The sequence below is a fragment of the Dama dama genome, chromosome 5 (assembly GCF_033118175.1).
Source record: "Dama dama isolate Ldn47 chromosome 5, ASM3311817v1, whole genome shotgun sequence".
NCBI lineage: Eukaryota > Metazoa > Chordata > Mammalia > Artiodactyla > Cervidae > Dama > Dama dama.
Window position 1 is genome coordinate 31,366,554 of NC_083685.1, and position 26,740 is coordinate 31,393,293.

At 40.2% G+C, this 26,740-nt stretch overlaps 1 protein-coding gene across 1 annotated transcript in view; it reads right to left on the bottom strand.

Moving 5' to 3' along the window:
* Nucleotides 1–26,740, bottom strand: part of GASK1B (golgi associated kinase 1B) — a 66,840-nt gene that overhangs the window by 37,382 nt on the left and 2,718 nt on the right. Inside the window, exon 3 of the mRNA XM_061142252.1 lies at nt 5,390–5,604. Within this exon, the coding sequence (XP_060998235.1) occupies nt 5,390–5,604 (215 nt within the window). The remainder of the gene's footprint in view (nt 1–5,389; nt 5,605–26,740) is intronic.

Here is a 26,740-nt window from a genome sequence, read left to right on the forward strand (position 1 = left end):
CCGAATGTGCTTAGTTGCTCAGTAGTGTCTGACTCTTTGCAACGCTTTGTACTGTAGCCCGTCAGGCTCCTCTGTCCATGGGATCTCCCAGGCAAGAATAATAGAGTGTGTTGCCATTTCCTTCTCAAGGGGATCTTTTCCACCCAGGGACTGAACAAGTGTCTCCGGTGTCACCTGAACTGCATGTGGATTCTTTACCTGATGAGCCATCAGAATGGCCATCATCAAAAACATCTACAAACAGTAAATGCTGGAGAGGATGTAGAGAAAATGGTGCAAGAACTTTCTATTGGTGGGAATGTAAATTGATACAGCCACTATGGAGAAAAATATGGAGATTTCTTTAAAAACTAGTAATAAAACTATCATATGACTGAGCAGTCCCACTACTGGGCATATACCCTAAGAAAACCTCAATTCTAAAAGACACATGTACCTTGAGGTCCACTCTAGAACTATTTTCAATAGCCATGACATGGAAGCAACCTAGATTTCCATCAACAGATGAATGGATAAAGAAGCCATGGTACATATAATGGAATATTACTCAGCCATGAAAGGAACAAATTTTAGTCAGTTCTAGTGAGGTGGATGAACCTAGAGCCTGTTACACAGAGTGAAGCAAGTCAGAAAGAGAAAGACAAATATCATATATTAACATATATGGAATCTAGAAAAATGGTACTATTGAACCTATCTGCAGGACAGGAATAGAGACGCAAACATAGAGAACAGACTTGTAGACACAGCAGGGGAAGGAGAAGGTGGGACATATTGAGAGAGTAGTATTGAAACATATACATTACCATATACAAAATAAATAGCTCGCGGGAAATTGCTGTTTAACACAAGGAGCTCAACCTGATCCTCTGAAAATCTAGACATGTGGGATGGGGTGCATGGTGGGAGGAAGCTTCAAGAGGGAGGGGATATATGTATACTTAGACTTGATTCACATTTTTGTATGGCAGAAACCAACACAACATTGTAAAGTAATTATTCTCCAATTAAAAATAAAAAATAAATATGCTGCATTTATAAATACTAATTATGAACCATAAGAAAGAGAAATTAAGAAAACAATCACTTTTACAATTATATCAAAAAGAATAAATTAGCTAGAAATAAACCTGATCAAAGAAGAAAAAGATCTATACTCTGAAAACCATGAGAGATTGAAGATGGCAAAACAAATGGAAAGATTTTGTGCCCATAGATTGGAAAAATCAATATTTGTTAAAATGACTATACTACTCAAGCAATCTACACATTCAGTGCAATCCCTGTCAAAACACCAATGGCATTTATCACAGGACTAGAGCAAATAACTCCAAAATTTGTATGAAAACAAAAAAAGACCCAAAAGAGCCAAAGCAATCTTGAGACAGAAGGAAAAAAAAGCTAGAGTTGTCACAGTCCCTGATTTCAAGCTATACTACAAAACTACAGTAATCAAAACAGTATAGTACTGGCATAGAAACAAACATATAAATCAATGGAATAGAATAGAGAGCCCCCAAAATAACCCCAAGTTTATATGGTCAATGAATCTACAACAAAGGAGGCAAGAATATACAGTGGGGAAAGACAGCCTCTTCAATAAGTGGTCATGGGAAAACTGTACTGCTGTGTACAATAGAATCAATCTGGACTACTTTCTCATACCATATGAAAAAATAAAGTAAAAAATGGATTAAAGACCTAAATATAAGGCCTGAAACCATAAATCTAGGAGAGAATATTGACAGTATGCTCTTTGACATCTGTCTTAACAATTTTTTTTTTCTGGGATCTATCTCCTCAGGCAAGGGAAACAAAAGGAAAAATAAACAAATGGGACTACCAAACCTAAAAGCTTTTACACAGCAAGGTAAACTGTCAACAAAAGGAAGGCCACCTTCTGAATGGGAGAATATATTTGCAAACTATATATCTATTAAGGGGTTAATATTCAAAATATACAAAGAATTCATACAATTCAACATCAAAAATCAACTAAAAAATGGGCATAGAATATGAATAGACATTTTTCCCAAAGAAGACATTCAGATGACCAACAGGCACATGAGAAGATACTGAACATCAGTAATCACCCAGGAAATATAAAACCACAGGAAAAAAAATTAGCAAAGAAAGGGACTTACCTGCAGTCCAGTGGTTAAGACTCCACACTTCCACTGTAGTGGGTGAGGGTTCAATCCCTAGTCAGGGAACTAAGATCCTGCATACCAACTGCTCTGCTCCCCAAAAAAATCAGCAAATAACCATAAGGAGATACTACCTCGGGCCTGTCAGAATAACTATTATCAAAAGATAAGAAATTTTTGGCAAGAATGTGGAGAAAAGGGAAACCTTGTGCAATATTGGTGGGCATATAAATCAGTGCATCTGGTCCCATCACTTCATGGCAAATAGATGGGGAAACAATGGAACCAGTGACAGACTTTATTTTCTTAAGCTCCAAAATCACTGCAGATGGTGACTGCAGCCATGAAATTAAAAGCTAATTGCTCCTTAGAAGAAAAGTTATGACAAACCTAGACAGTTGATTAAAAAGCAGCGATATTACTCTGCCAACAAAGGTCTATCTAGTCAAAGCTATGGTTTTTCCAGTAGTCATGTATGGATGTGAGAGTTGGACTATAAAGAAAGCTGAACACCGAAGAATTGACGCTTTTGAACTGTGGTATTGGAGAAGACTCTTGAGAATCCCTTGGACTACAAGGAGATCAAACCAGTTAATCTTAAAGGAAATCAGTCCTGAATATTCATTGGAAGGACTGATGCTAAAGCTGAAACTCCAATCCTTTGGCCACCTGATGAGAAGAACTGACTCATTTGAAAAGACCCTGATGCTGGGAAAGATTGAAGGCAGGAGGAGAAGGGAACAACAGAGGATAAGATAGTTGAATGGCCTCACCAACTCAAATGGACACGAGTTTGAGCAAGCTCCGGGAGTTGGTGATGGACAGGGAAGCCTGGTGTGTTGCAGTCCATGGGGTCACAGAATCAGACACGACTGAGCAACTGAACTGAACTGAACTGATGGAGGTTCCTCAAAAACTTAAAAATATAACTGCTATATGATCTACTAATTTCACTTCTATGTATTTACCTGAAGAAAACATAAATTTGAAAAGATCTATGCACACCATCGTTCATTGCAGCATTTTTTACACTAACCAAGATGTGGAAGCAACTTGTGTCCATCCATAGATGAATGGATAAAGATGTGAGATATCTGTACATATGTATATATATATAAAACTTCTCAGCCATAAAAAAGTGAAAACTTGCCATTTGTGACAACGTGGATGATCTAGATGGCATTATGCTAAATGAAATAAGTCAGATAAAGACAAACACCACATTTATATGTGCAATCTAAAAAATAAACAAAATATCAAAACAAAAGGAAAACTGACTTCTAAATGTTGAGGAAAAAAATGGGTGGTTGCCAGAGAGGAGGGAGATTGACAGGTGAAATAAGTGACAGGGATTAAGAAATACAAACCTCCAGTTATAAAATAAACAAGTCACAAGGATGTAACACACAGCATAAGGAATATAATTAATAATTTTGTAATGACTTTGTATGGGGACAGATGAATGTTAGCTTTATCATAGTGCTCATTTCACAATGTCTGCAAGTGTCAAATCACTGTGGAGTATGCCTGAAACCAGCATAATGCTGTACATCATTTCATTTTTCAGTTAAAAAAAGTGAAATAAGAATGGAGGTTTTCTTAGAAGTACAGAAACCCACTGTGTGCAGCATTCAGTGAGGCCACTCAGTAACTCCCCAGTGGGCCTTGAGGGCAGAGGAACATGGGTACTGAAGTCATTTGTCTCTCATCTGGGAGTCCTTTGTCTTCTGCTCACACCTACAGCTGGCTAACCTGTTAGCCTCCAAGCAGAGTAAGACCTTAGACACTTCACAGTTCTCAATAAGAACCTCTTTATGCCTCAGTGGCTTCACTTGTACAATGGAGAGAAGGTGTCTACCTCACACAGAGAATGTGCTAATAAATGGAATAATAAGATTATACCTATACGGAGCCTGGCCTGAGCCTCACAGCTACACAGTTCATCAGTATCTGGTGCTTCTTGATGGCCTCCTCCCCAAACCAAGGGGCCTGCTCCCCGCTCAGTTCTCACTGGTGGCTCTGAGGCATGGACACCAGAGATCATCTCTCCTCGAAAGTTCCTAATCCCTTTCCTGTGGCTCTCACCAAACTGGGTTTCTTTCTATACTTTTTTTGTGTGTGTGTGGCCACATGGCATCTTGATTGCTGCTTGGGCTTTCTCTAATTACAGTGAGCAGGGGCTACTCTCTAGTTGCAGTGCACAGGATTCTCATTGCAGTGGCTTCTCTTATTGTGGAGCATGGGCTCTAAGGGAATGGCTTCAGTAGTTGTGGCGTGTAGGCCCAGATGCTCTGAGCATGTGGGATCTTCCTGGACCAGGGATCTAACTCGTGTCCCCTGCATTGGCAGGCAGATTCATAACCACCAGATCACCAGGGAAGCCCCTCTTCCTACATTTTTGTCCCTCTCTAGTTCCTTGCTGAAAAGGCACACACAAACATATGCACACACAAAATTAACAAAAGGAGAATGTTTTGCAGATGTCCTAAGGTAGTCCTAAATTGCCACAAAATACTAATTAACGATACAACAACAGAAAGGCAGCTTTTCTAAAGTGGAAGAAGAGGAAGGCAGTAATTGGAATGAGGGGACAAGAAGAGTCATGAGATCCTCATCAGAAGGAGATAAAAGTTATAAGAAACCTATAAAACATCTAATCATGCAGTTATGTAGATGGACAACATTTATTATTCTCCAATGTCAATCTTAATGATGTATTTACAAAGAATTACAGGAAAGAAAACAGGAAATGGTGACTGTAAGAAAAGTGACCAAGGGACTACTAAAACAGTGTGGAAAAATAGAAAGAAGACAAACTTCTACTACCACCAGATCCCAGGATTCCAGACTAGTTTTGAGCAGTTGTGACAACTTGGGTGAGTTACTTAACCTCACCAAACTTCAGTTTACTTACCTCCCAAGTGCTGTGAGACTGCCTACCTTGAAAAGCCACTGATGGGTTATCATAATAAATTATATCTATGATAGGTATGATGATTCCAGTAGTAATGTACTGAAGATTTCCCAATTCAGAAATTAATAAAAGGGCTAAGGGACATTTCTGAACATTTCCTAAAGGATATAATGTCTTCTGACATTGTACCAGGCTTGACAAATACAACATTATAGAATTTAAATTACACTTTCATAAAAACCCAAAAGGTGCAGAAACTTCCTAACTGTAGACTGTCATAGCTCAGTGTTAGTCTCAGGCAACTACTTACTTGATTGAATAAACTTACCTGTAACAAAAAATCAAAGAGGGCCATCTTGGACCACTCGTGGTGATGTATTTCAGTACAGCCCCATTCAGGCTTGGGTACTCGACCATTCTGCCAGCATTTCTGTTTCAGCAACTGCTGATAAGTTCCCCAAGTGAGCTTAACAGAAGAGTGGGTCTCATTATTTGTTGGAGACAAAGATGGATCCCAGAGGATGAAAGGACATGGGCGGCCATCTATAAAAGCCAAAAAAAAAAAAGAAGAAGAGAAAAAAACAGTTAGCAAGTTACTGACTCTGTGTGTGCCCTTGGATGTCATTCACTCTTCCACAGCTTTACACTCTCATCTGTCATGTGCTAGAGTTGGATTAGGTGACATTTATGGTCCCTTTGTCTTCTGAATAATTTAATATTCATATACCTTTATGATGCTTCCTGATAACAGTCTTATACGGTGGAAAGTTACTGTTAGACAAGGAAAGAAAAGGATTAAAAAAAAAAAAAAAGATACTTTATAGATGTGGCAGGAATAGGCCTGTAACCACCAATAACAACACCCTCTGGTTAATGTGGTTTTATTCCACATCTAAAAGCAGCCACCATGAAAAAGGAAAGAATCCAGACATTTATAATTGTCTATTCAGTGTCTGAGTAGAGCTGCACTCTATTTGTAATAACAACTGTCTGATTTTCTGAGGCCACAGTATGATGTCAGTAAGAAAAAGAATTTTTAGAAGTTGCAAATTTAAAAGTGAAATTGTATGTTTCACACCAGTCACTATAATCTCCAAAGAAAGAAAAAGGAAGTAAGAGGTTTAGAGGTGTTTGGGGGTATTTTTCTTTTTTCTTTTCTGATGGAACAATGGCACTGCTGGTAAATGATCATTTATTCACATAAAATCGCATAAAGTATATTTAAGCAAATATCATTTTTTTCAATTTCCAGTGCATAGAATATATTTCAAAGAAAATGTCACTTGAATGTTTTTGTCTCAGTTTTGATAGTTTAGAAATTTCACTGCTAAACTGTACATTAAATGATACTGCAGGCTTAAAGCCAAAAGTATCTCTCTCAAGCCTCCATGTCTGTCAAATAAAGTCACTCAAAGAGGATGATGAGCAGCTTTGCTTGTAACTTAAAAATCAGAATGATCTCTTGGGAAAAAAATAAATAAATAAAGTAAGTCACAAAGATCTAAAAAATCCCATTTAACTCATTCTTAACAAGCCTGAACAATAGAAGCCTCTGAAACTATGGCTGGAATGTCAAGACACATCACAGGAATTTTTAAAGCTTTTTCAAATAACCTGAGAGGTTCTCAATCTATAACTGTTTTTGTTAAAGATGTATTTTCCCACCCTGCTTGTTTGCCTTCATGTAGAGTTCTTATCTCTGGTCTTTAATGCAAGGACAGTCACTCTTCTAACCACTCTTCAATTTGGTGTTCCAGGGACCTCAATAATATTAATAACATTCACTTAATCATTCTAAGCACCTACATTCCACTTTTGTTCAAAAAAAAATTTTTTTCTCCTTTTAGCCTTGCAATTTAGGCCAGGGCATGTAGAAAGTCCTTTAGACTGTGGAAAATAGGTCACAGTCACCGATGTACAATTAAAAGAAAAATAAAGAAAGAGGAACCATGACTAAAGAACTTCATTGTTATCTCACCCCTTTTTATTTCTTTTACTGTCCTAAATGATTTGGTGCTACAGGGACCTAATTATCTTCTTAGATGCTAGCTAAATATAATGTTAAATGTATACGCTCCAAATACTATGTCAATTTAAAAAATAATAATAATAAATTTCAGGTAGAAGCAGTCAATCCTAAAGGAAATCAACACTGAGCATTCACCGGAAGGACTGAAGCTTCAATACTTTGGCCACCTGATGCAAAGAGCCGACTCGTTGGAAAAGACCCTGGTGCTAGGAAAGATTGAAGGCAAAAGGAGAAGGGGGTGGCAGAGGATGAGATAGTAGGATAACATCACCGACTAAATGGACATGAATTTGAGCAAACTCTGGGAGACAGTGGAGGACAGATGAGCCTGGCATGCTTCAGTCCATGGGACAGCAAAGACTCAGACATGACTTAGTAACCAAACAACAATAACAATAGGAACAGTCCATCATGTAGTGGGAGACATGAATAAACCAGTGTAACCAAACACATGTAAGAGACGCAGCATAGCTATCAAAGATTTTTTTTGTTGTTTAGTCACTAAGTCATGTCCAACTCTTTGGGACCCCATGGACTGTAGCTCACTGGGATCCTCTGTCCATGGATTTCCCAGGCAAGAATATTGGAGGGGGTTGCCATTTCCTTCTCCAAAGGACCTTCCCAACCCAGGGATCAAACTTGCGTCTCCTGCATGTGTTTCCTGCATTGCAGGCGGATTCTTTACCACTGAGCCACCAGGGAAGCTTACAAAGATATGGACTTCGAAATATTAACACCAAGAGGCTCTATCAGTCAGTATCTTTGGAACAAAATGATACACAGCTAGTGTTTTGCATTCTCAGGGTTAGAAAGTACTCAAGGGGAGTCAAAATCCAACACTGAACTTCAACAAAACAATGTACAAGAAAGACAAACCAGCAGTCTCCTCAGCACACGAGGCCCTCAGAGAAAGGAGGAAATGATGCACATAAACAGTTAACAATTTCTGCATTGTTTTTTCCTTTGCTTTAGAAATATTTGTTTCATTTTTTTAAAAAGTAAATCTATTCATTTTAGGAAATGTGGAAAAACATTAAAATGTATAGCTAAAAGATGACATCTTACTATATATAGGAAACACTAAAGTTTCCACCAAAAAAAAAAAAAAACTGTTGGAACTAATAAATGAATTTAGTAAAGTTACAGGATACAAGATTGATATATAGATATCTGTTGCTCTTCTATATACTGAAAATGAACTCTCAGAGAAATTAAGGAAACAATCACATTTACAATCATATCAAAAAGAATAAAATTCCTAAGAATAAACTTAATCAAGGAGGTAAAAATTCTATTTACTGAAAAATATAAAATACTAATGAAGGAATTTGAAAATTATATCAGTACAAAAAAATGGAAAGATATCCCACCCCCTTGGATTGCTGCTGCTGCTGGTAAATCACGTCAATTGTATCTGACTCTGTGCGACCCAATAGACGACAGCCCACCAGGCTCCATAGTCGCTGGGATTCTCCAGGAAAGAACACTGGAGTGGGTTGCCATTTCCTTCTCCAATGCATGAAAGTGAAAGTGAAGTCGCTCAGTCGTGTCCAACTCTTAACGACCCCATGGACTGCAGCCTACCAGGCTTCTCCATCCATGGGATTTTCCAGGCAAGAGTACTGGAGTGGGTTGCCATTGCCTTCTTGGAATAATTAATATTGTTAAAATGGCCATACTACCCAAAGCCATCTACAGATTTACTATAATCTCTATCAAAATATCCATGATACTTTTCACAGAACTAGAACAAATAATCCTAAAATTTATGAAACCCCAAAGACCCCAAATTGTCAAGGCAATCCTGAGGGAAAATGAACAGAGCTAAAGGAATCATGCTGTCTTGACTTCAGACAATACTGCAAAGCTGTAGTGATCAAAATAGTAAAGGACTGGCACAAAATCAGACACACAGATCAGTGGAACAGAATAGAGAATGGAGATGTAAACTCACACACATATAGTCAATCTACAACAAAGGAGGCAAGAATATTCAATGAAGAAAATACAGTCCTTCATTAAGTGGTGCTGGAAAAACTGGACAGCTACATGTTGAAAGAATTAGATCAGATGTTTCCTCATACCATGTACAATAAACTCAAAATGAATTAAAGACCTAAATATAAGACCTGAAACCATAAAACTCCTAGAAGAAAACACAGACAGAATATCCTTTGACATAAATCATAGCAATATTTTTTGGAGCCAGCTCCTAAGAGAAAAGAAATAAAAGCAAAAATAAGCAAATGAGACCTAATTAAACTTAAAAACATTTACACAGCAAAGGAAACCATAAACAAAACAGAAAGAAAAACTATTGAATGGAAGAAAATATTTGTAAATGAAATAACTGACAAGGGGCTAATATCCAACATACATAAACAGCTCATACAATTCAATATCAGAAAAACAAAGAAAGCTTTAAAAAATGAGAATACATGAATAAACATTTTTCCAAAGAAAACTTACAGATGGCCAATAGGTTATGAAAGGATACTTAACCTGCTATTCATCGGAGAAATGCAAATCAAATCACAATGAGATATCACCTCACATCTGTCAGAATGGCTAACATAATAAAGAATACAAATAATGAATCTCCACACTGTTCTCCATAGTAGCTATATTAATTTATATTCCCATCAACAATGCAAGAGAGTTAGAATTACCTTATGACCCAACAATTCCAATACTGGGCATACACCCTGAGAAAACCATAATTGAAAGAGACACATGCACCCCAGTGTTTGTAGCAACACTTTTTACAATAGCTAGGACATGGAAGCAATCTAGACGTCCATCAACAGATGAACTGTGGTATATAGATAGATAGATATAGATATACACACAATGAAATATTACCATAAAATATCAGCTATAAAAAAGAACACATTAGAGTCAGCCCTAATGAAGTAGACAAACCTAGAGTCTATTCTACAGGGTGAAGTAAGAAAGAGAAAGACAAATTTTGTATATTAACACATGTGTATGAAATCTAAAAAGATGGTACTGATGAACCTATTTGTGGGGCAGCAATGGAGATGCAGACATAGAGAACAGACTTGTGGACACAGCGAGGGAAGAGAGGGCGGGACAATTGAGAGAATAGTATGGACACATATATCACCATATGTGAAAGAGTAAGTCAGAATTTGCTGTGTGGTCCAGGGAGATCTGCTCCATGACCACCTAAAGGGGTAGGATGGAGTGAGAGATGGGAGGCGGGGGGTTCCGGAGGGAGGGGACATAGGTATCTGTGTGGCTGAATCACGTTGATATATGGCAGAAACCAACACAATATTGTAAAGCAATGATCCTTCAATAACAAAAAAGAACACAAATAACAAAAGCTGCAAAGAGTGTAGAGGAAAGGGAACCCTCCTACGCTGTTACTAACAAGGCAAATTGGTGCAGCCTCTGTGGATAACAATACGGAGGCTTCTCAAAAAAGCGAAATTTAGAGCTACCATATGATCCAGCAATTACAATGCTGGGCATATATCTGTAGGAAACAAAAATACTAATTATAAAAGATACATGCACCCCAATCTTTGCAGCAGCACAGTTTATAATTGCTAAGATACAGAAATGACCTACGTGTCCATCAACAAAAGAATGGGTAACAAAGATGTGGGTGAGTGTGTGTGTGTGTGTGTGTGTGTGTGTGTGTGTACACATTCAGTGAATAATACCCAGTAATAAGAATGAAATTCTGCCATTTGCAACAACATGGATGGACCTGAAGAGTATGATGCTTAGTGAAATAAGTCAGACAGAGAAAGACAAATACTCTATGTTATCACATACTTGTGGAATTTAAAAAATAAAACAAATAAAATTATATAACAAGAGAGAAACGGATTCACAGACACAGAGGACAAACTAGTAGTTACCAGTGGAGGAAGGGGAGTGGGAGGGGCAAGACAGGGGAAGCGGATTAAGAGTCACAAACTACTATGTATAAAAACAAAGAAACCACAAAGACACAATATACAGCACAAGAAAATATAACCATGATTTTTAATAACTTCAAATGGAGTATAAAACTACAGAAACATTGAACCACTATGCTACACAAGAAACTAATAAAATATTCTAATCAACTATAATACCAAGAAATATATATATACAGCCAGAAAACAACAATCATCTAAAATCTCCTATCCTAGTAATTGTATATTTACATCAGATACTTTTCCATGTCTTTCTTTTGCACCTGAAAAAATAAATTGTTTTTAGAAATTTAAGGAATAGAGCTTGTGGTTAGAGTTCAGACTCTGGAACCCAAGAGACTTTCTGAATTCTGGTCACATTACTTCTTAGCTTTGTGATGTTAGACAAGTTATATAATCTCTTCAAACCTTGCTTTCGTCCTCTGTAAAATGTGGGCAATACTGTACCTTCCAAAACTAACTGCATTAGGGTTAATGGGATCATGCATTTAAAGTTCTCAGCATGGTGCCTCACATATATGCATATCCTAGAAAGGTTTTGCTTTGACTATTATTACATGTATGCATTATAAAACCACATAATTCATCAACCTTCCCTTAGCCCTTATTTGTTTATTGAGCATCTACTATATCTCAAGTGCTGCTCTAGGCCTAAAGCATACACACATACATACACACATGCATACATGTCAGGTTTTCAGTTGTTTGGTTTTTGTTTTGTTTTTTGTGGCTGTTTGGCTTTCATAGAACTTACATTTCCACCAAGGGAAAGACACAAAAATCATACAAGGATAATAAACTATTTGGAATCATCTTACATATATAGTTTGTCAGAACTGTTTCACTAAATGTTATATTGCAAACATGTCTCTCACAATTAAATATTCTTAAGTATTATCACTTTAACTGTGATATCTAGTCCCGTGGTCAGATGGTGACTGAGGGTCATACAATGTCCACTAGCAGGTACTCACCTCCATTGTGACACAAAGGCAGTGAAAACAATACATACACAAAGGGTGGTGACTAAGTTCCAATAAAACTTTATTAGACACTGACATATATATTTTATATATGTCTTAAGTGTCATAGTAATATTATTATGATGATGATATTTTTTCAACCATTTAAAAATTGTAGAAACCACTGGCAGCTCACAAAACACAAAAATGGGCTGTGGGCTATCTCTCACCCACAGACTGTAGTGAATCAATTATTACCATTTCAGTCTATGAGTATATTGCATTTCATTTTCCATTTCTTCTTTTTAAACCTTAAATTTTTTTGAATGATACATTTGCTATTAAATCATTTTAAAAATTGTTCTCAAACGGCCACAGGGAGCTTTCAGCAGATAGGAATAATTGGTTTTCAGTTAGTATCGACTGTTTTCCTCCACATCCATCTCCCATTAGCAAATATTCTGACTGTCACAGAAGGAGATTCTGTCCTGCCCTGCCTGACATCAGTCACCACGGGAAAGGGGCTTCCAGAAAGCAGGGCCAGCGCCAGTTCTGAGAGTGGGTAGGCCACCCGCTCTTCCTCCCAACAAACAGGTCTTGCAGAGTATTTGTGCACATTGCCCTCCCTTGAGGTAGTGACAGCTGAGAATGGCTCCAGAGCTCAGAACTGTGAGCAGCTACTGCCAGGAGAACTCCACTTTGTATAAAACGTGGCTGATAACAGCATTAAACGAACTTTGATAGATCTGAAGACATGACAGAAAAATAGTCTCTGAAAGCAGGAAATGGGTTAAAGCAACTTACCTGAAGTGCCTCAGAGATGAGCTGCATTCATCTCTTCACATTCGAGTTTGTCAAAATGATGCAGCACTGTGCTCTCGAGAGAAATTTTACAGTGAAGAAATAAAATTCTGACTGTCAGAGTGGGGAGGAAGTGGGGTTTTAGAAGATATGTGGGTGCTCACGTAAACTAAAGGTTATACAGCTGTCTTAAAAAAATGAGACTTGCCAGGAAAACTTATTTTTTCCAAAATCTGAATAGTTCCCCTGAATTTTTATGTTCTCCCAAGTCTGTTCTTTATTCAAAAGCACAAAGAAGACATTCTTTTGAGAAGATGAATGTGAAAATCCACTAAGAATGAATGTTATACACAGTCTCCTCTACCCTAATTTACTAACTGCCCTTCACCTTGAACTGGTGACCTGTCTTTGTGAACTACAGGTGGAGTTGTCAATCTGTATCTACCACTGGGCAAAAATAAGTAAAACTCCCTGAGCTCTGAAATCAGAAGCCTTTTTTTATCACATGGGCCAAGTTCCAAGACTTCTTGTGAACAAGACAGAAAGGAAAGAGACAGTTCAGCTTAGAGCCTTTCATTAAAAATAACTCCAAAATCCATTAAAGAAAACCAAGACCCGCCAAAACTTGAGGCTCATCTCTGTTACAGGAAACAAATTTTGCCCAGGACCATTGCAACTGTCTGATGCACTGAAGGAAAATTTGAACGTTGTAAAACTCTAATCTGCTAAAAGCAAGTGTTGAAGGGGTGTACCTCCCATGAGAGGGTAGCAGGTGTCTGGTTGTTAATGAATGATCTGCTCTGTTTTTCTACAGTGCCTTTCATGGTAAGATTCTAGTGATTAAAAGTATTAGACAGAAGTGAAAAAAGCAGGCAGGACCTCTTGGCTTAGTGTTGATGAACATGGACAAGTTAGTCAATGTGAAAGAGGATAAATAAGAATGCAAGATTCTCATGGCCTTGGGGGAGAGGGTAGGGACAGAGAATTAGATACTCAGGCTTTTAAACATCCTCTTACTCCAAAAGTATGTATTTTCCACTGCCCCTTAATTTCTGGACCCATTTTGTCCCTTTGTTTTTGACAGAAAGAGTTCAGAGTGAAGCATACCAAAAGTGGAGGCCCTACCAGATCCCAGCCCAGGCAAGACCCAGGCTGTAGCTAGGAATTCAGTAGAATCAGGCAAACATGTGTGTAATGATGATCAGGTTACATGTCTGCCAGTTGAAGAATGTTCTGAAGGGAGTGAATGAAGGACTAAAATAAAGGCTGAGCTCTCAGTGCAAAGACAAGCAAAACAAAAAACTGCTGGGCTCCGGAATTGGGCTGTAGCCTTTGATAAGGAGAAGCTTCTCTAAAGAAGACCTGAGTGTGTGGATGGGGTCAAGAAAGAAGTCACAACTATTGCTTGCACCCTTTTTTTTTTTTTGGCTATGTTGGGTCTTCATCGTAGCATGCAGGATCATTAATTGTGGCATTTGGGATCTTGTTCCCTGACCAGGGATAGAACCCAGGTCCCCTACATTGGGGATGCAGTCTTAGCCACGGGACCACCAGGGCAGTCCCAGGGTTCCACTCTTGACAGTATCTCTGGTCTCCATAGGACTGGAGCCCAGTCCTCCAGCCACCCTGACTGAGGCACTGAGTGTCCCAAGAGGTAAAAAGACCATCTTCCAAACCTGTCTGGCAGGGTGGTAAGAGATCCAGACAGACACTGAAATACAGCACTGTCACATATTAGAAAGAACCAATTTATATTAGGTTTTTATGATTTTAAAAGGGGAAGACAACAGACAGGCAGAATTCCATATATTTTATATGTTAAGAATCTATGCAGACAGTTGAGCCCTGAATATAAGAGCTTGTTTTAGGAATCCGATTTCTGGGTGATTTAGTTCTTGCAACAAAAAAAAAAAATAAATGCATTTAGGTACTTTTCTAACTGTTTCACTAGTTTTCTTGAGGTTGAACTGAGTTTAAATAATCTCCACATTTCCTGAAGCATTAGCTAAGCGTGAGGCACTTGTGACTTCCTCCATCACAGACAACTCAAACAATCCAAACCATAGTTCCACTTTAAAACGTGTCCTTCTTTGTTCTGAAGCTTTGACTCATGGACAGGAACTTCTGCTTTCGAGGTCTGCCCAGGACTTCCGCTATGAAAATGGAAACTTCCAGACTCCTCCTGCCTCAATATTCCACTTTGAAAAATAGGAACCGACCTCAGCTTCAGAGGATCGTGAGGATGGGATCACTGCCAGGCCCCACAGACAATCACATTTTGCCAATAAAGTGTTGGTCACATCTGGGTGATGCAGTCCTGGGTCATTTAGTGTTTGCTAATGTAGATGAAGAAGCCATGAACTCTTGACTGTAGTAAGCTTCCTGCAGTCCAAAGCTCATCACATCACCCCTCTTCTTCAGACGCATCAATGATTCCCCATGGTCTATGGGATGAAGTCCATGTCCTTCCATGACACAAACCCAGTCATTCTCCACTCTCCCCCTCCAATCGCTAATGTCCTTTTCCCAGAACTGTTTTCCAGGCACATGCTCTCTCCATCTTTCTACACCCACCCATCTCTCACTTCATCCACAGTCTGACATTACTGCTTCTACATCTTTTGCAATACTCCTAACTATCCCCCTAAATACAAATCCCTCCCTGTGCCTGCAGGGTTCCCCAACAATATCTCCATTGGGGTCTTTACCTGACCACTTTTGTAGGATGCGTTTGCTTAGCCACCTCCCGTCTTCCAAGCTGGGAGCTCTTGAGAACAGGGACTCATCACCAATCATCTTTGGTTCTCCAGCTGCTGACATAATGTCTAGACCACGCATTCAAATATGCTGATGAATAAATGAGTGAATTTTTCAGAATCCCCCACTTTCCATCTCCAGCCTATAGATTCTAATCAATGGTCCATGGCCCCTGAATAAACACTTGGTTGATGTGACCTCCTAGTAAGTGGTGATTTCACTGTACTCAGAAAGTGAAGAGGAACTAAAGAGCCTCTTGATGAGGCAGAAGAGGAGAGTGAAAAAGCTGGCTTAAAACTCAACATTCAAAAAACGAAGATCATGGTATCAGTCCCATCACTTCACGGCAAATGGATGGGAAAACAATGAAACAGTGACAGACTTTATCTCTTAGGGCTCCAAAATCACTGCAGATGGTGACTACAGTCATGAAATTAAAAGACCCTTGCTCCTTGGAAGAAAAGCTATGACACACCTAGATAGCATATTAAGAAGCAGAGACATTACTTTGCTGCCAAAGTCTGTATAGTCAAAGCTTTGGTTTTTCCAGTAGTCATGTATGGATATGAAAGTCAGACCATAAAGAAAGCTGAGTGCTGAAGAAATTTTGCTTTTGAAATGTGGTATTGGAGAAGACTCTTCAGAGTCCCTTGGACAGCAGGAGATCAAACCAGTCAATCCTAAAGGAAATCAGTCCTGAATATTCACTGGAAGGACTGATGCTGATGCTGAAGCTCCAATACTCTTGGCCACCTGATGTGAAGAGCCAACTCACTGGAAAAAACCCTGATGCTGGGAAAGATTGAGGGCAGGAGGAAAAGGGGAAGACAGAAGATAAGATGGTTGGATGGCATCACCGACTCAATAGACATGAGTTTGAGCAAACTCTGGGAGATGGTGAAGGACAGGGAAGCCTGGTGTGCTGCAGTCCATGGGGTTGCAGAGAATTGAACATGACTGAGCAACTGAACAACAGTATAAATGGATCAAAAAGAATCAGAGGCCCTTGAGGAGTAGAAGTGGGGACGTCCAGGGGTTTCCAGGCCTTCATTCTACCACCCAGCCCCACATCTCCATAATTCTCTGAGACTGGGAATGATAAAGACAGGAGTGGTGCAGACACACTGCCTCACTCCTTGTGACCCAAAATCAGTGTCTTGAGAAGGGGACAGTTAAGGCATCCTGGCTCCATTCGGGAATCATACTAAAAGGTCATGGAGGTAGCAGGTTCTGGTGTGGATGGTGATTACCTGGGAAGGCCCAGCCCACACCCTCTGAGAATCCATTAAGGTGAGAGGATAATGGTGAAGGCTCATACAGTGATAAGGATAAGGCTGGGCCCCAGCCCCACTGCACATGACCTGCCAGCCTTTGGAGGACATGTTTACTCTCTGAGCCTCGTTTTCCCCACAGGAAACCTGTTCAAGACTAACTGGTGTGTGGAGCTGCCATACAATTTGGTGAGACGATGAAGGTAAAGTGCCTCGCACTCCACAAACAGGAAAGACTGGGATCATCCACCATCCACCCGAAGTACCTTCATTAAATGACAACATGACGCGTCTGTTTATTTAGTTCATGTAAACATCAATTTAGAGAAACAAACTAAGAAAATCTAAGGAGACATTATCACGAAGAGCTGAATTAGCTTAGAAACCAAATGAAAATAGCAGATAGCAATCACTGAGTGTCCTTTTGGGAGGGGCGGTGCTGTTATATATATTTTATCCACATCAGCTCACTCAATGCTCACACCTCGATGAGGTTAGTACCATTACCAATATCATGATACTCTTGAAAAAATAAGGTAGAAAAAGATTAAGTCATTTCTCCCAGACCACACAACTTTCAGGTGGTAGAACCCAGCTTCAAATTCAGGGAGTCTAGACTGCCAGTCATTATGAGCTGAACTGTGTTCCTCCAAAATTCACATGCTGAAGTCCCAACCCCAGCACCTCAGAAGGTGACTGCATTTGGAGAAAGGCCTTTAAAGAGGCAATTAAGAGTGGTCTAAATGCAATATGACTCATATCCTTAGAAGAAGAGATTTGGGGACTTCCCTAGTGGCTCAGCTGGTAAACATTCCACCTGAAATGCGGGAGAAATGTTCGATTCCTAGGTTGGGAAGATCCTCTGGAGAAGGGAATGGCTAGCAACTCCAGTATTCTGGCCTGCCTGGAGAATTCCATGGACTATATAGTCCATGGGGTCGCAAAGAGTCGGACACTACTGAGCGACTTTCACTTTGACTGATGGTCCAGTGGTTAAGGCTTCTCCTTCCAGTGCAGGGGATGCAGGTTCAATCCCTGTTCAGGGAGTTAAGACCCACATGCCTCTTGGCCAAAAAACCAAAACATAAAACAGAAGCAATAGTATAACAAACTTAAAGACTTTAAAAAAACAAAAAAAAACTGTGCACATAAAAAAAAAAAATCCTAAAAACATTTTTTTGAAAAATTTTAATTTTTTTAAATAAAAGAAAAAGAGGAGATTTGGACACAGTAAGGGAATGCAAGGGGCCCAGGATCACACAGTTAAGCTCATAGGAGGACACAGTGAGAAGGTGGCTGTCTACAAGCCAGAGAAGAGGCCTCAAAGAAACCAAACCAGCCGACATCTTGACCTGGAACTTCCAGCCTCCAGAACTGTGAGAAATAAATGTTTCAGCCATCCAGTCTGTGGTATTTTGTGGTATCAGCCCTAGCAAACAGATATGCCAGTCTACGCTGTGAACTGCAAAGCTATTTGAATTAAAAACTCTACAGCTTCTTCCTCATGTTTAGAGTCACAGATAGAAAGTACATGCTACAAATTACAACCAAACTCAACTGAAATGTCAATATTTGCCCATTAACTGAGATTGGCACCTGTGCAGTCCTTAACCCACCTAGAGACGGCAACAGATTCAGTCCCAACAGAAAGGTCATGACCTTGGGCTCAGGCTCATGCTGATTCAATCTTGAAATCATGAGTCATATGAAGAACCTCTCCAGGCTATGAGCTGTCACCTGGTCCAACAATGTCAGCTCCACGGGGACAGGGGTTCTTGATTGTTCTGTCCACTGATATAGCCCCCAGTGAAGAGTGGCTGGCACATAGCAGGTGCTCAATAAATATTTCTTAAAAGAAGAAAAGATAATGTGATGCTGAAGAAGGAAACAGATTTCATGGAACTGAGGAACATGCCATTTTCAGGCTGTGAGCACTGTGGCAACTATTAGCCACTGGCCCTTCTATCCCAGCTTCATGGGAGATCCAGGGACACCTTCCAGAAGAACAGCAGAGAAGGCTCCCAGGTTCCCCTACTTGGCCAATGAAAGTATGTAATGAGCAAACAAGAAAATAGCAGAGCCTAGCGCTGCTTGGAGCCCATGCTCAGTAAACCTGTGTGTTAAGCTTACCAACTCAATTTGATTGCTAAAGAAATAAAACCCTCAAGGCTTTTCTGATAAAGAACACAACGTGTTTTCCTCCCAGCTCCTCAAAAATAAGACATGATTCCTACACTCTTGAGTTAATATTTTAAGAAAGTTTGCACCCATGTCCAAGATTTCTAAGATTTTGAAGTCAGGGTGTTTCCAAGTTGTATGGGCATCTGGGTGATTTTTATAACTCCCTGCAAAACACCTCTGTCCTTACCTGCGAGCTTGAGACAACATGAATTGTGCAGCTGTGATCTCCCTGCCCTGGCAGTCTCACTATCAGCCAGAAACTCACAGTACTGAACACATGGACTCAAGAGGACAGTGGAAAACACACAGCATATTTCTCCTGCTTTATGATAAGACGAGGCAGTACAAGGCAGAGAACAGTGAGCAACTTGGGATTTACAATGAATTTCAATGGAAGTTGTTGGGGTGCTTGCAGTTTGTCAGCCAAGCAGCCTTGCACACAGACTTCCTGGGACGAGGCTACCTTAATTCAGTCTGACATCTCTGTGGCAGTAAAGCAGCATCCTAAAAATAAAGCAAACATAATGCATCTTCCATGCTAGGCATGAAAAATAGTAGGATGCTTAAATGCTACCAAAATTGTAGTCCTTGGGATTCATTTGCGGAGCTGAGCAGACTGCCACAAAGGTTGGCCAAGCTGCTAAGTGGAGGATCACAGGGGCCGCTGGGTTCCTCTGCTCTTTACATAGACATAATCTGCTTTGTCTTGCCTTAGATACATATTTGAAATATTTTGTTAAAAACTTACCTAAATGTATCAACACCACACAGTATCTGGTGACCTCTGTCCTGATTGATGGCTTTCCCAAGGACAGTTTGGCAGAAAACATACCAATATGTTCAGTCATATTTACATACAAGTAATTGTTTATGGTAAAACAAAAAGATCTGGGAGGCATTAGCTTGTACTTAAACAACAATAACCCTTGTAGCACAGACTGGTTCCAAATAGGAAAAGGAGTATGTCAAGGCTGTATATTGTCACCCTGCTTGTTTAACTTATATGCAGAGTACATCATGAGAAACTCTGGGCTGGAAGAAGCACAAGCTGGAATCAAGATTGCCAGGAGAAATATCAATAACCTCAGATATGCAGATGACACCACCCTTATGGCAGAAAGTAAAGAGGAACTAAAGAGCCTCTTGATGAAAGTGAAAGAGGAGAGTGAAAAAGTTGGCCTAAAGCTCGATATTCAGAAAACTAAGATCATGGCATCTGGTCCCATCACTTCATGGGAAATAGATGGGGAAACAGTGGAAACAGAGTCAGAGTTTATTTGGGGAGGCTCCAAAATCACTGCAGATGGTGATTGCAGCCATGAAATTAAAAGACTCTTGCTCCTTGGAAGGAAAGTTATGACCAACCTAGATAGCATATTAAAAAGCAGAGACATTACTTTGCCAACAAAGGTCCGTCTAGTCAAGGCTATGGTTTTTCCAGTGGTCATGTATGGATGTGAGAGTTGGACTGTGAAGAAAGCTGAGCGCCGAAGAAGTGATACTTTTGAACTGTGGTGTTGGAGAAGACTCTTGAGAGTCCCTTGGACTGACAGGAGATCCAACCAGTCCATCCTAAAGGAGATCAATCCTGGGTGTTCATTGGAAGGACTGACGCTGAAGCTGAAACTCCAATACTTTGGCCATCTGATGCAAAGAGCTGACTCATTGGAAAAGACCCTGATGCTGGGAGGGATTGGGGGGCAGGAGGAGAAGGGGACGACAGAGGATGAGATGGCTGGATGACATCACCGACTCGATGGACATGAGTTTGCATAAACTCCGGGAGTTGGTGATGGACAGGGAGGCCTGGTGTGCTGCGATTCATGGGATCACGGAGTCGGACACGACTGAGTGATAAACTGAACTGAACTGAACCCTTGTAGCCGTGTTTAGAGTACTATGGTCATACTTCCCTTGAGTGAAAATTGTATCAATATTAAATGGTTGAGTTGAAAAAATAGGTTAAATAGAAAGGCTGGCATATGGTAAGTCAGAAGTCACCAGGTTAAAATTTGAACATTGCTGTCACTATCTCATGATTATATCAAATTATGTTTGAGTGGTATTGTGGGTAAGAGAAGCAACATGGGAGACTTTAGTATGAGACAGATCTGGGTACAAATTCCACTTCCACTGCTCACTAGCTATGTATCCTTGTGCAAATACACCTTACCAAGTCTCAGGATACCCATATATAAAGTATTAATACTGTGCTGTGTGGAATTGTTAAGTAATTCAACAGATAAATGACATCAAATGCAGTATAGATGTTCTGTGATACATAACACTAGATTCTTTATAGGCTCACAACTAAAAAAATATTTCATTATTGCAAACATGCATCTTTTTTACAAAGCCTCTGATGCTATCATTCAATTCAGTTTTATATTTCCCACACAGGTATCATAGGATGGGATTCTGGCCCAGTGGTCATGGCTAGGCTTTTTAGGATGGTCCCCTCCTGTCCCTCCCTACCTAATTACAACCTTACGCTTCCCCAAGTACACCCTTCTTATTTTCTAGGATATATTTGGAGTGACATCTGTCAGAAAATGGTTCAGTACACCATTCAGGGCCAGTATACCTGCTAATTTCACATTTATATATTTTGGGATTCAAGGAGAGACATCTAGAATTCATCAAGTTGTACAACCAAGAACCTGCTCCAGATGAACCTTAGCCAGTGGCTCTGGGATGACAGGATCACCTCTGTCACTTTTACAAAAAGACAAATAAGAAACACCTGGAGATGAGCTGTATCACTGGGACATTTTGTCTTTGGACTGAATGGGCAGAAAGCTTCATCTGAGGGGCTGCAACAGGCACATCATTCAATCACAGCCTCTGATGCTCTTTTACATCTCCCTTTGCATCTTATGGACCCTTTTTACAGCAGGGTAATTTATATGACTATGAGCAAAGGTATTTAATTACACTAGGCCTCTCCTTCCATGTCCACAAAATGTCTCTCATAGAGTACCTGTCATAAAAGTTTAGGAGGATTTAGTGAGATAATAGGCACATGGTACTTACAACAGTGCCTGACACGTGGTGACATTCAATATTATTCTTGCTATGGTTACAGTGTTGTCTCCTTAAGAAATAAAACAGCCCATATTTGTTCATCAGCATGCAAGTCATCAGCGTCTAGTTGTGTCAGATAACTGACTAATGAGTACATGAATAGGTTGTGGTGATGGGGAAAGAAGACACAGTTAATTAAAGCTCCTGAAATGATTTGGTGAGGAAAGCAGATGATAAACAGAAAGTTACAAGACAAGTGCTTGAATTCTTCCTGGAAAATAAACTCATTGTATGACCTTGAGCTGCCTTCTTCTTATCTTTCTTTCTTCTCAAAACTGAAGACAGTGTCTCCTGCATAGGTTTCTTTGAAAGATTAACTGAGATAAGCAAAATATCTGTATTCACCACACAAGACAGACTAGCCGTGTTCTTGTCACCAAGCATAAATTCATTTTCACAAACATTCATCAAAAGTCAGAGAAGAAAAACAACACTTAAGGCAGATTACCTACAGGACTGTCTCCCTAACCACTCTCCCAGATATTAAAAGCTTTACTCCCAGACCAAGCCAGATCATCAGAAAAATACATACCTGAGTTCCACTGTTCCTCCTACAGAAAACTCAATATCAAATCACATTACAGTATGAGGTTGCTTCCCAGGTGGCTCAGTGGTATGAGGTCACATACATCACAGTATGAAGCCACCATACCATTGTATGATGCCACCATACATTACGGTATGAAGGGCTTCCCGGGTGGCCCGGTAGTAAAGACTCTGCCTGCCAGCAGGAGACACTGGTTCCATCTTTGGGTTGGGAAGATACCCTGCAGGAGGAAATGGCAACCCACGCCAATACTCTTGCCTGGGAAATCCCATGGACAGAGGAGCCTGGCGGCTTACAGTCCATGTGGCTGCAGAGTTGGATACAACTAAGTGACTGAGCACATGAGGTTGCAGACCATATTATATTGATGGGTCTCACAAGAATAAGCTCCATAAACCTTATTATTTGCATAATTCAGAGGCTGCCAAGGACATTTTTCATTACCCTTTCCAAAGAGCTATTTATAAGATACTGCAGGAGAAAGACCAGCCTGGATTTAGGACAAAAAAATGGCAGCAGTTGTCCTGAGTTTTGAAAGCCTGAAGCAAATATAGATTTACTGTTTAGAGTCAGTGGAACAGTCCAAAAATGCATTCTTACATTTATTCAAAAATATTTACTGAGCACCTACTCTGTGCCAGACTCTCCACTGGGATCCCGAAACACAGTGATGAGCAAGACAGGAGATATCTCTGCCTTCACAGACCTAGAGCCTAGTGGGAAGGAAGAGATGATCCAACAAGCAATTGTAGTTACAAAGCAGTGACACAGAATGAGCCAGAAGCAGATGCTGGGTACCTAGATGAGATCTATCACCAACTTAGGTAGATGCGGAGGCGCAAATAAAGCTAAGCTTGGACCAAGAGAGGACTAGGAGGACCCTAGAGGGAAGATACACATATCTGTGGAAGTCAAGGGGAGAAAGACACAAGTCAGAAAAAGGCTAGAGGTAGATACCAGGAAACTAAGACTATGGATCACTTACCACAACCAGAACTGATCTATGTATGTTCTTTACATCAGTACAATGTCTCCATGAATAGAATTATATTGTGCAGAGTGCTCATAACTATATCTAAATTAGGTCCTAGCCTCCTGAGGAAACTGGCCTGATTTTATGACTCTCAATAACTACATTCTAGGAGAAAGAATCAAAGAAAGAACAAAGAAAGTTCTGGTATTACCTGAAATATGATCTTTGCTATTTAATTAATCACAGAGAGTCATGTCAGTGCAACCTTGCCAGTTTCTTTCCATAACCACTTACTTCTGAAAGAAGAGGGGAACACCCGTCTATATTTGGATTATAAATGCCTCCTTCAAATTGAATGCAACTGCCTTCTTCATTCACAAAGATGCTGGATATTTGGAGAACATAATTAAATACCTTAGAGGTATCCTGGCACCAAGAAGTTTCACTGAGCAAGCAGGACACCTGGGTTTCAGTCCTCGTCCTGTCACATAAAGAAATTATGTATCCAATGGCTGGTTCATGTCAATGTATGACAAAACCCACTGAAATGTTGTGAAGCAATTAGCCTCCAACTAATAAAAATAAATGAAAAAAAAAAAAAAGAAATTATGTATCCAGAGAAAACTAATTCAAAAAGACACATGCACCCCAGTGTTCATAGCGACAGTATAATAGTCAAGACATGGAAGCAATCTAAATGTTCATCAACAGAGGAATGGATAAAGAAGATGTGGCACATATATACAATGGAATATTTCTTAACCGTAAAAAAGACTGAAATAATACCATTTGCTGCAATATGGATGGACCTAGAGATTATCGTACTAAGTACAATAAGTCAGATAGAGAAAGACAAATATATAATATCACTTAGATGTGGAACCACCAAAAAACTGATACAAATGAACTTACTTACAAAACAGAAATAGATTCACAGACATAGAGAACAAATGTATGGTTATCAAAGAGCAAGGCATAATTAAGAGTTTGGGATTAACAGATACACAATACTATATAGAAAACAGATAACTGACAAGGACCTACTGTATAGCACAGAGTCTATTTTGTATATTCAAAATCTTTTAATAAACTATAATGGAAATGAATCTGAAAAGAATCTTTATATCAGTACAGTGTCTCCATGAATAAAATTATATTGTGCAGAGTGCTCATATATGTGTATAAAAAGAATATATATGTGTATGTATAACTGAATCACTGGGCTGTACACCCAACACTATCACAACACTGTAAATCAACTACACTTCAATTAAAACAAATAAGACAACAGATGAGGCTTGGAGGCTATACTCAATGAACTTGGTACCTCATATGCTTAGTGTAGTAATACACACAGCCAATATTGACTGAGGGTTTTGGCAAAGAAGATGGCAACCCACTCCAGTATTCTCACCTGGAGAATTCCGTGGACTGAGGAGCCTGGTGGGCTACAGTCCATGGGATCGCAAACAGTCGGACACAACCGAGTGACTCACACACACACACACACACACACACACACACACACTCTGAAGGTTTTCTATGGATTAACAAACAACAGCCTCTTGAGGTGGGTATTGTTTCATGGGGGGTCACATGACTGGTAAATTCAAACTCAGGCGGTCTAGCTGCAGAGCCCAGGCTTCTAACTCTACTTCACTCTCCCAACTCCATCCAGCATTTTCCCAGGGAAGCTGGAAGGACAGATCAGACTATGGTTCCTCGGGATACATTCGAGCATGCATCACCTCTTCTCAAGGGCCTTTACAACGTGAAATGAATGGCAAGAGAGCCTTCCTGGGGGACCCTCTGTGCTGCTGGCCCAGGAGAGCCTCAGCGTGTGCCTGCTGTCTCTGTCTCTGCGCCCTCCCGGATCTCCCTTCTCTCCAAGATGCTTCTGTCTGGAGGAAGTGATACAGCCACCTAAGCCCAAAGGCTAAGAGCTGATGTCATGAAGTTTGCTGGACCTGCGCTCAAAACCGAGCTTAGCTATGAATACAAGGCCAATTACTTTGCCTAAATAAGCCTCGGTATTCTCATCTACAAAGTGGAAATAATAATAGTACCTACCTGCTAGCACTGTTGTGAGAAACATAGGAATCAAGGTGTATATGGACTGTATGTCTCAACTTGTGTAGTGTTTAGCAAATAGCAAGCACCCGCTAGAAATGAGCTTTTACCAACGTTGGAGTGAATGTTAGAGAGGCTTTCTCACATTGGCCTCATCCTGGTGAAGACTCTGTGAACTTGAGACATGGAAACACACCTGTGAATCTGAAGCACTTAGCCATGAACCAAGCCATGAACCAAGATGAGTAGGGAATGACCAGTCTTTCTAAGCAAGTCACAGGTAGTTCAAGAAGTGCCCATTCTAAGGCTAAGATACTCCTAAAGTCATTAAAATGCAGTTTGGCTTTTGACCACTCCCAAGGCTTTAATGCATTCCAGTCCATACTCCACAGGGCCTGGGATGAAATGCTTTTATGGTGACAGGAAGGGGCTTCCCACGTGACTCTAGTGGTTAAGAACCAGCCTGCCAATGCAGTGATGCCGGTTCAATCCCTGAGTTGGGAAGATAACCTGGAAGAGGGCATGGCAACCCACTCCAGTATTCTTGCCTGGAAAATCCCATGGACAGGGGAGCCTGGCGGGCTCCATGGTGTCCACGGGGTTGCAAAGCGTCGGACACAACTGAAGCGACTGAGCTCGTACTCACGTGGCGACAGGAAGTAAAGAAACAGCCTTTGAGCTTAGAATCTCTTTGGGGTTCTTTTTAGCCTCTTGGACTAGCCTGGATTGAGCTAGTGACAACTTCTGGGATCACTGTGCTTTAAATACAAGCAAGGGACCTACCCTTCTTTGTCCTAACACTCTGGAATTGCCTCAGGCATCAGAGAAAATTCTTTCTGTGGCAAGAGCATGGCCACACACCAGTCCTGGCCACCTGCAACCGAAGCAACTGGCTGTACACCCCGGAACTTGACAAAATGTTTATCACCTGAAGGCATCTGGACACTCAGGTTCCATAAACCATAGTCATGGACTTGGAGAAACCACCAGCTGATTAGTGTATCTACGGAACAAATCACCTCTTTTGACCTCATTAGCTTTGTAAATGAAA